At 39.3% G+C, this 17,097-nt stretch overlaps 1 protein-coding gene across 1 annotated transcript in view; it reads left to right on the forward strand.

Annotated features, from left to right (window-relative positions):
* The window catches only part of ephb2b (eph receptor B2b), a 168,971-nt gene that overhangs the window by 50,519 nt on the left and 101,355 nt on the right, over nt 1-17,097 (forward strand). The window contains exon 2 of the mRNA XM_084739239.1: nt 11,310-11,389. Coding sequence (XP_084595365.1) covers nt 11,310-11,389 — 80 coding nt within the window. The remainder of the gene's footprint in view (nt 1-11,309; nt 11,390-17,097) is intronic.

Here is a 17,097-nt window from a genome sequence, read left to right on the forward strand (position 1 = left end):
CATAGAGGGTGAATCCTTTTTATCAGCCAAACAAGGACAGGCTGTCACAATAAAAAGAGGTACCTATCTGTCATAGACAATAATGCGTGCAAACAGACAGCTATACATCCACTATCTTTTCAAATCAAAGTTGAACTCTTGGGATACTGAAAAACATCAGGCCAGTACCTATCAGTCTCCATTTTATTCATCTCCAAAGTGCTTTTTCTTGCTTTACATCTTCACATTTTTCGGTTGGTGTCACCCACCTCCTGAAGTAACCCACAAGTTGCCAGAGCTGCCAGTCAAAACTGTTGGCATAGAGATAGCTGCTCCCTTGACTACCAGAGACATCATCTCATGTAGGACAAATTAGGAGGGGAAATGGGTCCCTTTGCTCCCACATTTCCAGTTCAGTATATTTGGAGCTGGGGGGAACATCTTGTCTTTTGGGCTAATACAAGCGTATCATAGTTGTACTGCTCCTACAGGGCCTATAGCTGTGTGCACAGCCTAATCAAGAACCAGGGAGAGTGAGAAAGAGGCAAAGAAAATGAGAAAGGCAGACAGAGAGAGAGAGTATGGAATTCCTCATGTGAAGCTGGGGACCACACATCCGTGAAATAAAGGATTCCTACATGTTCTGGCATGAGCTGTGTACATTTTTTAATCATCCACTCTTAACTAATGGCTTGTAGGCAAGGCGTGGGAGGCCTGCGATGATTATTTCCATCAAGTCAATTAGTAGTGGTATCTGAAAAGCTGTCACTTAGATGAAAAGTGATTTGTACGTCCCTGTCTAACTTTGCTGCAGGTATTTCCACTGCACTCAGAGATGAACATCATGGTGCTCATACGGCACTTAAAATGATTGCGTGGATAGATGAATGTCACTTGTGCGGCCTCTTTTTTTGAATCATACGCATGTTCTCTTCAGCTGCTGCTTATAAAAATGTGGGACCCACTTTTACAGAATTTTCCACTGCAGAATTTAAAATGTACTGATCTGTTAAACAGTTCTCAGTGGGTTGTCAGGGATTTGGGAAATATGGAAAGCATACTTATAAATCCTCTAGTCTGTGTTATTGGCCAGGTTTCTTTCACACAGCTCATGATTGGCCAGGTGACTATTCCCACTCGCAAATTTATTGCTTACATTGATGTCTCTCTGCCATGAAATATGGTGTCACTCAGAACTAACTACATTTTAATGGTGAAACTATACTAATGATACACCTACAGGTGCCACTAATAGCAAAAACACATCTTAACATATGGAAAGAAAAGCTATACTTTCGCGTGATTGGCATGACAATAGGGTATTGTAATCGTGGGTGAGACAAGACAGTGACAGTTACTGAAAAATAACTCCATCATAGCCTCCATGAAATAGTGGATTGTAAAAAAGTAATTGTGCTTGTGAGCTATTATTTTAGTGGAGCTGTCTGATCACAAAAGGGTGATCTCTGTAGGTATTTTATATCTCCAGATTTGCAGGATGCCTTATTAGACTATGTCTATAGGAGCCTCTCTACGTTCAAAAAGAATATGTGCTGTTGTTAGTACATAAATGTCTAGTCCTTCATTATTCTGTAATACAACCACCACCTTCTCAAACATAATAACTGGGGGTGTAAAAATCCATTAATCTGGATTCATGTATCGATTTATTGATCTACGATCCAATATCACTGACGCAAGGTGAAAATATTGATCCATATCATCATCTTAAGCGTGTTTATTTTAAAATTCCCATGGCATGGCTCTGTCACAGTTTCTGTCCAAGCGCACCTCCTCCTCTTCCTCTCCAAACATTAAAACAGTGGTGGCAACAGGCAGATAATGGCAAGCTGTCAAGAAAAAGGCAACAGTGTAGAGATACTTTTGATTTCAGAGAAAAGACCGTTCAACAGACAAAATATGAGATAAGATAAGATCTAATTTTTAAGCTATGAATAGAGGAAAACTCCACAAGTCACTAGGCTAATTTATGCAATGTGAAATGCCATAGGCTTAAGCTAATAATGGTGACTAGATATAAATAATGGTTTTGCCTATGAACCTTAACAGTTATTATTGAGCCGAATTTGATATTTTTGTAAAATGTCTGTAGTGTTAAGTCATGTTTTATGTGTGTCACTAGAGTCAATTTAAAGTAAATTTTACTGCATTTAACAAGTTAAAATTATTTGGTGTTTTTTATGGTCAAAAGCAGAAAAGAAAGGGATGGCAGCTTCTTCTGTAACTACTTGTGTCAAATGAATCCATGAAATTGTTTGATATCGATCGCAAGCTCCTAAATTTCATTGAATTGAAATCATATCTTGGCTGACTTTGTGATTTCGGCAAATATCTTATTGGTGTCCAAAGAATTCCTGTAATATTGTATCATGATGAAACTTTTGATTTACACTCTTAATAATATCCTGAATTGTTGGCCACTGCTTGAATTTGGATCATAAAGCATTGTTTTACTTGCACTTGAATAGGAGGTGCAAAATTTACCTGTTAAAAATAATATCCTTTCAACTTCAATTGGCTTTGCGATTGGACTGTTCAAAATGAACACAGTATATGGTGGAAGTATGTATCAACTGATCAGTATTTGGTGATTGAACATTTTGGACATCGGATGAGATCTCACTGCCTTCCATCATCAGTAAAATAAAATAAATAGCTGAGATACAGAGTTAAAGACATTTACAGCCAATTTAAGGACTTGACAGTTTTTCAGTCATTCATCAAGTCTTAGTTTTTGCTTCTATTACATTTGTTTTGGGCTGTTGCCCCTTGGCCTTGCTGACAAGTTAAGTTGCACTGACTGATAACACAGCTCGCCTGTGTAGGGATTACTGTCGTACATCCTGCTCGAGGCCCCTGGGAATGCCATGCTGTATCATTCTGTCAACAGTTAGTGCTCTGAGAGAGCTCTACTTTTAGTGTTTGTGTGTGTGGTACCATATTTCACACTGCGCCGTCCTCTGCCAAAATCAACTACCCAGCTTCCTCCCTCATCTTCCCTCTTCTTGCCTTGGAAAACACACCAGTCTGCAGCCTTGATGAGGTGGGGCTGAACTTTCAGCCCTACCTCATCGCTCGCTGAAACACCTACATCATCATCATCCCAACTCCGAACCTGCCTTTTCAGAATTCAACAATAACCCCCACACCATATAAATCTCCCTGACAGAGCGATGTCTCACCAATGACACACCGGGTAGAGCCCTGGGCCTAGATACCCAGGGCCGCATGCCAGCCTGCCTTTGACTCATGGAGAAAAAAAAGCCATGCTTCTTGGGCTTGGGCCAGTGCCACATGGTCCACAAAGCCCCTGTTTCATTGTAAAAGTGGGATTAAGAATTCATTTAACACACAGGGATATGCTGTTATGTGACAGTGGTGGGAGCTCTACTGTACCTTAATGGGCCCAGCTTGCACTGACAGATAAGTTGAGCTGAGTTTCTCTGGACCAGAGGCTCCATCCACTTCTTCCCTCTAAATGAAACAGACTGTTATTCTTTCCAACAGGCCATACAGTAGCCCTGTCCATCATTAAAGCTATGAATCATGTCTCTGCACTTGCACTGGCTCCCTCAGGGGTATATCATTGCATTGCCCCTTAATCTGGGCAGATTTCCGTGCTGGGTCCACTATATAGGGTTCTGTTTTTAGCCCAGTGAACAGCTTGCTCATGTTACTCTGCAACTGCACTGCATACCACAATCTCCCCACATTTGCCATCAAATACTACAGTTTCAGGTGTTTGGTGAAATGCAAGTGAATGCATATGCGCCCTTCAGCATCGGTTAAACTGAACTTTACCCAACATGGCTTTTATGGGGAGAATGTTTTTCTTTTTTTTTTTCTTTTTAGCCCTTTTAGCTGACATTATCACAGCCATGGCAAGCACCATATGTGGTTTATGTTGACGTTAAATTGAATGTTGAGGGATTTGTTCCATAGAGAGCAGGAGGCTACAGTTCTGCTGGTGAGAAAGATAAAAAGAAGTCATGCCTCTGAGCTGCTTCCTGCTGTTTTGGAGGTCAATTGCTTTTTCAAAATACCCTCATTAAACTGTAGGCCCTAAATATAGGCTAGTTTGTTAGAAAATTGGTATATTCTCTTTGATTCCAGTTTGCGCTGCCCTGTCAAAATAATTTATATGCAAGGTCTTTCCTCAATACTGATGCAATAAGTTGCAAACCAATTTGTCGAAGCGGATTCCTCATGTTGAGAGAAAAGAGAGCCAAAGAGAGATATATCAAGTCATCCAATTAACAATATTATTACATATGAGCATGTACCAGCATGTATGTACTTGAAACAGAAAGACAAAAAATGTCTACTTATTTGGAAAGCTGTGCTTGTTGTGTTCCCTGCCAGTAGAAAAGGTGTACAAGTTGAGAGGTGCAGTTGGGGGATTAGTCATAGCAGTAGAGAATTTTTCCATCCATCACTCAGGCTGCTGAAATCTGTCTATTTGTTCCAACTAATTGGCCATCCATCTGTCAAAACCTGCTTTCCATACCCTTTGGACGTAAAGCATGAATGGTCAGTCACCATTATAAGCCAACTGAGAAACAGGCTGACAGGAAAAATAAATAATATAAGCACAAGCAAATAGAGCCCGACCAAGTCTGGATGTTTTGGACCGATGCCAATAATGATATAGGGAGTAAAAAAATCGATAAATCAGCCAATATTGCAGTAATCTCTCACATGTGGTTATCAAACACTTATGACAAAGATATGTAGTGGAGGCAGGATATCCAGATTCTGACATTATTGGCCTGATATCTCCATATCAGCTAAATCGGTATCAACATGTATGCTTCTGAAACGCACCTATATGAATATCTTTCTTTTAAGAGAACATAATGCAGATTGTTTTTATTTGTTATGTTTATAGGCAACATTTTGATTATATTAGATTGTTTTTCTTGATTCAGGTATAATATCTACATATATTTTACCAGTAAACTTTCACTGGTATTTTCGATAATGATAAATAACTATAAATAAAAAACAAACAAACAAACCAAAAAGGCAGCATATATACACATATATATGCTGCCTATTGATAAATAAAAATAAACACTTAGCATCACAAATTGAGTTTTCATTTCAGTGCATATTTGACAGCATACATGCTGATACTGATATAGATCAGTATAACTGTGATGGGTCAAAAGTGGCTGGTAATATCAGCTGAGTGATATATCTGTCTTGCTCAGTGCTTTGTGCAGGGAAAGTTAAAGGAAGAATATGTTTTAAAGGCAGCACACACAGCATGTTAATGTTAAGTAGAGATCCACTCCCAATATCCGTTGTTGCTTTCATTTATTAATTCAGCAGCACAATGGCTTGTAGATAACTTTCAGTCTGCAGTCTTTGTATCCGCTTGTGTAAAATGCTTTATTTTCTTACTCGCTGCAGTTGTTTGAGCTGAAATGTCTTTTCTGTGAACAGCTCTTCTCTGTATCCCTCATTGAAAATGCTGTTGCTTTCTTTAGAAAGCCGAGATGCAGCATTGACCCCTCTTAGAGAAGAAGAGTGTTGTTGTTGTACCACAGTCCCCCTCACTCCCCCCTCTCCTCTTCTCCTCTCCCCCCGCCTGTCACTTCAGACAGCCTCTCACTGGAGAGCTCTCTCTCAGATCAGCACTAAACTCTCTCCTTAGTCTCAGGAAGTGTTGGAGGAAGCACTCTCAGCCTAGTAGGCTTTTCTTAGTCTCCTAGGTCTCATTGCATATTCATAGCCCCTCCACAGTTGAGGGTATCAGGTTTAAAAAAAGACAAAAAGACATGCACGCTTTAATTATTTATGGTAATATTGTTAATATTCTCTGTAAATAAAAAAAAACATATTAAGGTTTGTACATTAATGTTTTATATTAAAAATCATTTTCTTAGACAGTGAAATATTGCTGCTGCCTTCGACTGCTAGTGCAGATGCCATTTTCCCATGAGCTCAAACGGTTAAAACACTTTTATGCATCACTCTCCATTGCCACACAAATAATGCAAAGACACTCACCGTTGTAAGTGGGGGAATTGAGAGGCTGCAATTTGTCATCAGATCTTAGAGCACTGGATGTGTCCTTCTGAACAACACACTCCAATGTCTATTGTAGTGCATGGTTTCACAGCACCAGATATTACACTTTATATTGAGCATGTGAAAAATCATCGTTTTCAGTTTTTAATGGGACACAAAATACCAGAGTTTGTTGGAATGAGGAAATTAGTTACAAAAACACACTAATCACCATAGCATAGAAAGTTAATAGAAACATGGGGAGAAAATGCAAATACATCTCTGATCATACGACTCTAAATAAGATTCAAGATTCTAGAATGCTTTATTTATCACTAGGGAAATTTGTCTTTGAAATAGAGGCTGTAAAAATATCAGAGGTGTGGACTCAAGTCACGTGATTTTGTCAAATTTGATGACTTTAGAATGACTTTAGAAAAATGACCTGGAACTCAGCTTTGACTTAAACACAAATTACTTGTGACTTCACTTTGACTTGAGCCTTTTGACATGAACATACTTCATACCTCTACCCAAGTCCAAAGATTGAAAAATACATTATTTATAAGTGTACCATGAATCAATTAATTTTCCTTCATTTACTAAATCAGTGGGATCCAAAATGAACACCTCTGAAATATACATACAATGGTTGTACAGTAACAGATAGAAAGTACACAGACTATTGCAGACCTAAATGCATTCAAATACATGCAAAACAGCTACTTATTTCACAGCCTCCTTTTGTCCTGAGTTTAGGTTATTCAATGATAGGATGAGAGAGTTTTATACCTATTCATATATCTTTTTCTGTATTTAATTGGAACCCTGTAGTGTCTACCTGATGTTAGCAGTGTGTATTCTGAATACAGGACATGGGAGGCTGGGATCAGGGGTTATTTTCTCAGCCTGTTTATCATCTTATCAAAGAGCATTTGGAAAGAGGGCTGCTCCCTCATGCCCATCACTTTCGTTGCTGTGTGGACCAGTCTGTTTATTTGTGATTTTATCTTAACTGATATGTTACCAAACCAACTTGACATTCTGTAATGTAACATAATATCTGAAATGACATCATTCCTCTCTGTCCAGCTCCAAACGCAGAATCTGGGCAATAAACAGAGTCACTATTGGATGCATACAGAATTCACATGGACATTTTAAGTCAGATTACAAGCAAATATCTTATGATTTTCACCAGTTTCTTGACTATGCAAATAAATCTGCTTTTCTGTTACTAAACTCTGAAAATAATGAGTCAAAGCTCCAAATTATGCTTTCATAAAAAAGTTATCAAGACCTCATAGTCAGAAAATGCAGACAAGTTTTTGTAAGTCCTCCAAATACAAACAGAATTCACAGGCCAAGTGCTTTTCAGTTTCACATTTTGCAAAAACTTGTCACAGAAAAGAAAATGTTCTTTGGGCACTCTTAGGCAGAACAAACAGAAAAGTTACTGCAAACTTACTTTATTTAGTCTTTTGTGATGGTTTAAAATGCCACCTGGTTTTAACCTTACAGGGTCTCCCTTAAAGAGCAAACGGTAGACAATACAGATTGATTACATCTGGTACTCTATATCAGATTAGAGAGTATTGTCTTTTGTACACAGTACAGTGTGTGGGGCTGATTGTGACCAACCCACAAACACAGCAGATGCTGCCAGTGTGTTGGTACACTCAAACCAATTTCGCAGGTGACAGTCCTGTGAATGGCGAAATTCTAATGCTCACATCATAAACAAGTGCCTGCAAGAGAAACAAAATTAAGTGATGCTTGTGGTTGGATTCAGGCGAGAACCTCTGTGCCCTGTCCTCGCCCTGATTAATAGCCGACGTGTCTTGCTGAGCAGCCATGCTCGGCCCCGGCTGGGGGTTCAGACTGTGAGCGAGGAAGGGGCTGACAGTGGTGAGCTATGTGCCTCTCTACTCCATGGGAGGTAATGAATTGGCGTGGCTGCCAGGACTGAAGTGTAGACAGCAGGAGGAAGAAAAGTGATCAGTCTTTCAGGCCGAGGTACTAGTTGTCCAGCATGCAGGCTGCTGATAGCAGAGAGAGAGAGACAGAGAATGAAAGAGAGGGGAAGGAGGGGAAGACTGTCTGTGCAAGAGAAGGAAGAAAATGAGGTGAGAGGGAGTAAAACAGGAAAAACAGTGAAGGGATGGTTATTGAGAGAAAGGAGCAGAGGAACCATGGCCCCAAAAAGTTACTCAATGGCCACTAGGGAAGTCAACATTTAACTGTTAATCAGTTATCCATCCATGACCGCCTTTGCTAGCTAGCTGTCTGAGGTAAGAAATGAAGCTCATTTCTTCCAGAAAGACAACAGAGTCAAATGCAAATTGGGTGATGCTGCTGTTCAGTTAACTAGTCGTTGCACTATGTTGTACCACATTAAGAACAATCTCCCAGCAGCCATGTCTGAGGATGGCTTGTAGCCAGAGGTCACATTGCAGCCAACTAGGGTGAGGAAGTGTGATCCTCGTCAGCATTTACTTCATCAGTGATGACTGGTAGATGCAGGCCAATGTGCTCCTCACTCCAAACCTCTGTGCTCCCATCTACTTCTACATCAAGGGCTGAATATACTCCAAAACGGACATGGACAGCTGAGGACACCACAGATGCACTACAGTTCAGCCTCTCTAAGAGAAGCTTACTAGAATAGTACCACTTGTATTTCTCTAAATGTTTCATTTTTGCATTGTTCAAAACTAGCCAGTTTGTTACCACTTAATAGATGTCAGACATTGGAAAGCCAGATGAATCTAAAAGGTAAACAATTTTTGTCCCCGTACCCTGACACCCAACACAACTTTATGGTTCCAAAAACATTCCAATTCCTTTGCGCCTCTCAGTTCAGCATTGTACTAAAAGCAGATAGAAACAGGGGGAAGGTGGGGTTACACACAGATAAAGAGAAAGTGAAAGATGGCTGAGAAGGTGGGGTGTCATTCAGCCTGTGTTAACATTCCTGGGGAAATTCACTCCCTGTTCCCCCACAACACTCCTTAAACCACCACAGAGGGGGTTCATTATTCTCACTTTACTCCTCCACTAATTATCGTTATCATTATGGGGCATAATTACCATTTCACTGCCTAACACCCATGTAGGCTGCTTGGCTCTGAGTCACACACAAGGTTATCAATAGCTGCTCAATTGCAGCCTCATCTGCCTAATTATACGATTTGGGCTTTGTGATAAGTGAATAGGAGGTGAAATCTAGTATTATGCCTTGTGAGTGCTGGTGAGACACAGAAAGTCAGCAGAAGGCCCTGAAATAAACCGATGCGTGCGGAGCCTGTTAATTAAAAGCTGTGGCTTTTGCTGGAATATAAATCTGAGGAAATCCAGGGTTATGAAACAACTGGAAGTCTCTAAAATATCCTGCAAGCTTGTACAGAGCTCCGTATGCAGTGAGTGTTAAGTACAATCCTGTGAGATGTAACTGCAGATCCCCTATCTTTGATTTCCTTCACTCATTACCTCAAATACATTTCTCAAAGAAAGAACTTTTACACGCTATCTGAATTGGAAACTGATTCCAGGGGCTCTTTTATATCTAACAGTTCACACCACACTGTTAATGAAGAGACAGAACAGCATTCAATTGTTCTTCAGACCTGTATTTCAGTCACTGGCTGTGACTTATGCTAAGCTTAGTAGCTGTGTTTGTAGAGGGGGTCTCTAAATCCCTCTGTGGCATTTTGGAGTTGCAGCTGACGCCTCAGACCTGATGAATGCTCTCTCCATCTGCTGCAGCTCAACACCAGAGTACAAGACTGACACAGCCTGCCTAATCATCAGGAGAAATTCATTAGACCTGTCCTCTCTTACCTACAGAGAGAAGCAAAGTATTGAGATGAAGTCAGGAGTGGAAAGGAGGTCATGGGGGCACGGGTACAGAGGTTAACAGTAAGGTGACAGTGTCGATGGTTCAGTAAGCGTATGACAGACAGTCAGGTCAGACTGGTGGAATGTGTGCCACAGAGGACCTCATGACAGACAGGAGGCACATTTTCTTTTTGACCCCAATTACCAGAGGTGTTTCTTTCCACCAGCTAATCCATGGCGTATAGGGCGGCCCCTCCTGCACCGTGGAGATTTACTTTTCCAGCCTGTTGTTTTCCCTACAGGTCATATGAATGATGGGTCACTTCTGCTGACCAGGATGTGAATGACCTCTTATGAAACTAGTAGCGATCAAACTAGCACTCTCTCTGTAACCTACGTTAAGACATGGATTGTATAAATGTGGATCTTCAGGCCAATGTAGGACTGCAGCTAATAATTATTTCTCATCCCTAATTGCTTTTACTATTTTGCTTTAAACCAAATAAGTTATATTTCTTGTGCTGTTTTTTGTGTGACCGTCGGACTGATTTTTATAACACTTGATGAAGAATTGAAGGGTGTTGCATGGGCCAAGGAAGAACCGATTAACTTTTGGAGTACATATGAATCACGGAGTGGATACACAAATTATTTTTTTTTCCTTTTGTTAATATTGTGAGAGGGCATTTGGCCCTGAGTTCTTTGTGCACCTTTCTAGTTTATGTTTTAAAATGACAGAAAATAGTGAAAACTGTCTATTTACACTTTCCAGAGCTCAAGGTGACATCTTAAAATTCCCAATTCCATCTGACCAACAGTACAAAACTCATTAATGTTAGTTTTAGAATGATATGAAATTATGAAAAAGCTTTGACCATTTTATTAATCAACTAATTGTAATAAACACTCAAAACACAGATAGCTTAACTGAACTTAAAGAATAATTTAAGTTATTAATAATAAGTTGATTAGTTGATTAGTTCATTGAAAGAAATTAGTTGGCAACTACTTTGATAATGAATTCATTATTTCAGTCATTTTCCAACCAAAAATATCAAACATTTGCTGGTTCCAGCTTCCTAAATGTAAGGATTTGCCACTTTTCTTCTTCTTCTTCTTCTTTGTCATTTATGATAGTAAATGTAAAATAATAATAAAAAAAACCCTTTATGATATTCAAAAATATGCTTGTATTCTACTTCTAAATGTTTGCCAAGAAATAATTAAAACAGATTTGTTTGCTTGTTTTGTTGTTCAGCCAAAATGTGAAGATGTCACCTCAGGCTCTGGGAATTTTTAACTGACTGTAAACTATTTTCTGACATTTCATAGGGTAAATGCATATTCTTCCTCTCAAAATGTTTGTATGACTCAAGTGGATACCATTCAGCCGCAGCAGCCTTTTCATGTTGTCAGGAGATTATCTGACCACCGTCTCTCCTTACTTCTTTCCACAGAGACACTTATGGACTCCACAACAGCCACAGCAGAGCTCGGCTGGACAGTCTACCCCGTGTCAGGGTCAAGTGACAATAGCGTAAGTGACGTGCTCTACTTTTGCTATGTTCTGTTTCTTAATTAGATTATTATTTAAGTAATAACATAATTGCAAGTAATTTTAGGGCATTTTCATTGAGGAGGTGTATGGTGACAGTCTCGTTTATTAGTTGTAAAAGTGCAGATAATGTGTAAATTTGCTCAGTCCCCCATGATAACTTTATTTGTGTCTGTGTTTTGGTTTCTCACAATAAGGTCAAGGATCAAGTAATGAACCAGCCCAGTCTGTTCCCCACAGTGAGCTCAGCATTTCCCACAAAAATCCAACTGCAAAGCTGGATAGAAATCATTTGAATTTGACAACGTGATATCGCCTAGAATCTCTACATTAAGAGATACTTGAAAAAGAAAATTTTTTTTTGGTGTAGAATTTGAAAAGCAGATACTATTACTTTTTGACCACATTTTATTGACTGGTCCATTTTATACTGACTGCTGACTCCCCACTCCTTTTAAAAGGTCTATGGTGGCTGCAAGTCAACAAGACTTAAAACAAGGCTTACCTAGTCGGTTTCAAGCCACATTTTGGCCTTTGACTGACATGAAAGGTTTAGATTAATCCTAAACCGGAGCATCTGCTGATTAATTTCATTCCAGATATGATCCACTAATGTTAGGCACGATATGAGATGAATAAATGCATGTTTTTGTTTGCTTGTAAACAAATTAGAGATGCAGAATTGACTGTAACTCAATTTTCATTAAGTTTGGTTTGCTGTAACCCTTCAAAGTTGAACATGAGTGGTTACTTGTTGTAATTAAATTCACTTGCTGGGGACAATCTAATCAACTTTATGCCAAAACAATAACCTTCTGAATCACCACAACTTCCACTGGACCACACAGGCTCTGATCTATGAATAGGCAACAAGAAGTGTAATCTATTAAAAAATGTCACCCTTGTGAAACACCTGGTTGCTTGTAATGTTCTAAATAAATTACAAAATGTTCTGCATAAATAACAACATTTGAATAGAAAAGTTTGGACTTATCATTCCATTTATTGTTTCCTTATTAAGTTTGGATACTCAGTTACATACCATGACATTATTAAATGTATCTTAAAGAAAACTGAAACTACACTACACAAAACCACTGTATCAAAAACTTTACATACATATAGATAGGAAACCTTACTCTATACTACACAAAAAACTGTATTCAGAATTTCTCAAATCTGGTTTTGCAAAAGCTGGTTGAATCTGACAGTTGTGAGGGCATTGCAGTAGGTGCTTCACCATCTGTTGCCTGGTGGAGATCTTCACTCTTCTATTTTACTATAGTTCCTGAAAGAGGCATGCCTTTTTACTACATTAGAATGTTTGCTACCCCCACTTTTTTGGGGGTTATTCTTTCTTAAAGGCTTCCAGGTTTTTGAACATTTTACCCTGATCTGAACTTTCTGGTTCATGACAAACCCAGTAAGAATGAACAATCGTTAACTTAAAGCTAAATGCGTGTGTTCATTTGCCAGGCTAGAAGCAGGCTAGAAGCTATGTGTTAACTGGGCCCTGTTGGTGTTTGATGCACAGTATTTCCACATAGTTTGCCAGGGCATTGGTTCCTCCTAGCCACATGCAAGCCAGGCCCACTTAAAGCCAGCCAAAACCAGAGTCTCAGTCTCCTCCACTTCTTTCCCCACCACAAGATTTAGACTTCTTAGAATGAGTCCAAAAGAGAGAAAAAATGTTGTAGACTTATTTGCTGGTGCATTTCAAAAAACCACTGCCGATTTTATTCAATTATTTATGCTCCTGTGGTTTGTATTAAAGATGGTTTGAATTATACTCTATCATGCTGTGTCTTCTTGTGCTAAAAAAGAAGCAAAGACAGGACAGGATAGAGAGCTGGCCTTCAACGGTTCCATGATACAACTTCAAAGTTGTTCAGCAATAATTTAGGACAACTTCATCTCTTCCAACCTGAGGGCACGTTGTCTCCTCCTTGCTGCTAATTCCTACAATCAATACCAAAGCAAAAAGACGCCTGGTTTCCTTTTCTCTCGCCAGCTCTGGATCCAATCTGCACAGAGGGAGCTTACGCACACATACTGACTCCAAAGACAGTTTACATCACATCTTCCTTTCATCTCTGCAGAATGTTAGAATCAGCGAAACATTCACTCAGCCCACATTTCATAATCAGATTTAATTTTAAGTAGAAACTTCAGGCTGAAAAGTTGAATTCTAAGGTCACTGTTGAAAACTATGTTCAGTAAGAATGCCCACTCTGGCCAAAGTGAGGTGAAATTAAGGTCCAAACATCAAACTAAAGACCTCTAAGCTTCCTAAGAATCATCTTTGTTCCAGTAACATGTGGTGTACCGCCTGAGTCTGTGGTAGTTTTCTCTTCCAAATCAAATATCTTCATTCTTACGTACCAAGACTTTTGGAATGTGTGCCCCTATTTAGTAGAGGCATAATACGACATGATTGCACACAAATTATAACAGAAACTCTTTCAACTGCCCTAGTCTCAAAAATATGTTTTTATAAAATATCAAAAGCTTGGAGAACTCCAAGTGAGGGTATGTATTGCAAAAAAGGCCTCCTGAAATCCCATGTTAAAATCTGATTTATGCATGTCTTCTGTGTGATGTCCAGACAATGGATTCAGTGCTGTCCACAATCAGCCAGAAACTGTGTTTTACATGAGACACAGAGTTGGATACATTACAGCCCATGTGCAAATGGAAATTCTGTTAGATGCATAAGTGGGTCCAAATGACCAAGTGCAAGGGTATTTAACAGGGGGTCTGTGGCCCCTAGGGCATCCTCAGAGTTACTGCTGGGGGTCTGCCAAATTATTTTTCTCTCTAAAAATTAAAATATGTCTGAAAATGTGTGTTAACATGAATACAACACATCATTAGCAAAGATAAATATTACTTGTAAAGAAAACCCAAAACATTTAATTTACACAACACTGACGAAAGCAACTACATCCACCTCAGAAACCACCAGCAAATGTACATAGGATGAGGCTAGCACACCTAACTTAAGTCATGCTACAACTGCTGCTGACTGAGCAGCTATGGGTAAACACAAACAAAAAAAGATCCAAAAATATTCAATGCAGTATATGTTGTAGGGGGTCCCTGCTCTGTCCTTCTATTAGCTAAGGGGTCTTTGACCGGAAAAAAATCTAAGAGCCATGACCTAATGTTTACACAAGTTTATGTTCACCATTGCTAACATTTATGTTGATTAGTATCAATTTGGCAGTTACAAATCTTGATGTAAAGTTGCTATTTTTAGTGCCCTAACCCTAACCCTTTGTTTTAAATATAGCCTATGTTAATCAATGCCAACATTTATTTGGATGAGTACCATGTTATGTCATGGTGTACACAAGTATGCTAAAATGGTGCTGTTGATTTAAATCATTATATCTTATACAGGAGGCTTAATGAGTAATAAACATTTGTCAGATTTTGTGTTGTAATGTGTGCAAGGTTCACCCCTTTTTATTACAACATGCCTTGACTAAGAACTTGACTTTTCCCTAATATGATTCCTTGAAAGGATAGTTCACCCAAAAATGAAAATTCAGTCATTATCTACACACCCTCTTGGTGACTGAAGCAAGAAAAAAAAACTCCAGATAGAATGCCTCAATACTGCTTTCCTGGTGTTTCCTAAAGCCCCAACATGCCACGTTGATTTGAAAGACATTTACATTCATTAGACCATGTTTTTAGCCTAGAGGCACGTTCACATGATCACTGTCTTGAACTGGGTGTTTGGGGTGTGACGGTGTGTGCGTGCAAGTGAACGGCATGTCTGGGCTTTAGGAGACTTGGATTATGCCAGACAAGCAGTGTGGAAGCATTTTATGTTTCTCTTTTTCAGTTGTTTTTTCTGGTTTTCTGGTCACCATTAACTTAAATTGTTTTGGAGACTGTGCAACAGTGTTTTCTGTGAAACTCCTTTTCATTTTTGGGTGAACTATCCCTTTAAGACTTTTTCAAACACCCATTCAGAAGACACTGAGAACACAAAATCTGTTGACTTTGTGTTACAGTTTGTGTGAGGTTGACCCACAGTTTTGGGTAAAATGCCTGGGCTAATTTCCTTTTCTAAAACTCTGATAACTCTGTGCTCCTTTGTAAAAAAACCGCTGTATGTATTTACAATATATCCCTTTGTTGGGGTGCAATGAAATGCGAACAAGTCCCTAAGCCGCTGGATTTAGTCAGGTATAAGTTGGCCTTATCAGCGTGGGCACTGACGTTTTAAGAGGATATGGCTGAGCTTGTCAAAAGCGCAGTCCATTGGAAAGTGCAGAGTGAGAGCGATGGAGATAGCTGGTCCCTTATGGCCCAGGGCAACAGGTGTGGAAACAGAGCTCGCTCTCCCTCTCAGTATAACAGCAAGAGGTGCTTTACAGAAGCTATTGTCTTACACACATATATGCGTGGCTTCACGGGCTTAGCTTGTGGATCAGTAACATCCAGCAGAGTGCCGCACCAGCAGTTGGCTTTCACTACTCTCTATAGCTTCATGAAATATATCCTAACTTGACATGTGATACTTTGCAACACAATGGAAATGCAAACAAGTACCAGTGTGATATTAAGTCAGAAATGTTATGGCAGTTGGTGTTATTCCACTCTTTTATTTTACAGCATATTTGAATACCGCTTATCAAATTATTATGTTAAGAAACAGCTGTAAAACCAACTTCCTACAGTAGGTTTTTGGAAGTGATTTGTGGAAAACAATATAACAGTTCAGCTTCTGTAAATCAAGTTTTATAACCCTCTCTTAGTATAGCCAGGCAGCTCCTCCTTTTAATTATGTTAAATGACAGCCAGACTTATGTTGTCCCAGAGCCAGATGAGAAAGACATCTTCATCATCTTGATAGCAATGCAGAAAACACCGACAATCAGTGTATTGTTTACCAAAACAGACTTTATCCTGCGGCTGTTTAGGAAGTTTACTACCCTCTGACTAACATTGTGAGATTCTGGCAATAAAACACACGTATCAAATGCCTCACTCCACCCACACAGGGAAAGTGGTACATGCATGAAGATGTGTGTCTCTGGGCAACTTTGTGCAGGTTTAACCCCAAGTGCACACATACACAGAGCACAAAATATCGGTATAACATTAAGACATAAAGGTATCTGGTGAAGCAGAATACATTTTAAATGGGTGCTTTAAATGGACAGTTCACAGCAAAATCCAAAATACTAATTTTCCTCCTCTTACTTCCTCTTATTAGTGTTATTTATCCATCTAGATTGTTTTGGTGTGGGTTTTTGGAGATTTTGACCGTATAGATTCCTGCCTTCTCTCAAATAGAATCAAACTAAAGGGGACTGGACTTGTGGTTCTCAAAGTGCCAAAAAATACATTTGAAAAACTCAGACGCAATTTCCCTCTGCAGAAATCTTTACCCAGTTACTCAAGATAATACCCAGACCTGGCAACTCCACTGGTTTCAAGAAGTCCTATGCTTTAGGACAGAGCTACTATATGATTGACAGGTCATAGTCAATGAGTCCATCCTGTGCAATACAAAAATGACTTGTGGAACTCAGTGATGATCCAGTATGCATCAAGATTCTATGCATCGCCCATTTCTTGCCTCAGATGTTTTAGAAACATGTTTTAGTGTACTTTTGAGGTGTAATATGAGAATGATTGCGACCAGGCAGCCATCATTGTGTGTTCGTTTT

Source organism: Lutjanus erythropterus, chromosome 2 (genome assembly GCF_056507025.1).
Source record: "Lutjanus erythropterus isolate fLutEry1 chromosome 2, fLutEry1.hap2, whole genome shotgun sequence".
In the NCBI taxonomy this organism is placed as follows: domain Eukaryota; kingdom Metazoa; phylum Chordata; class Actinopteri; order Lutjaniformes; family Lutjanidae; genus Lutjanus; species Lutjanus erythropterus.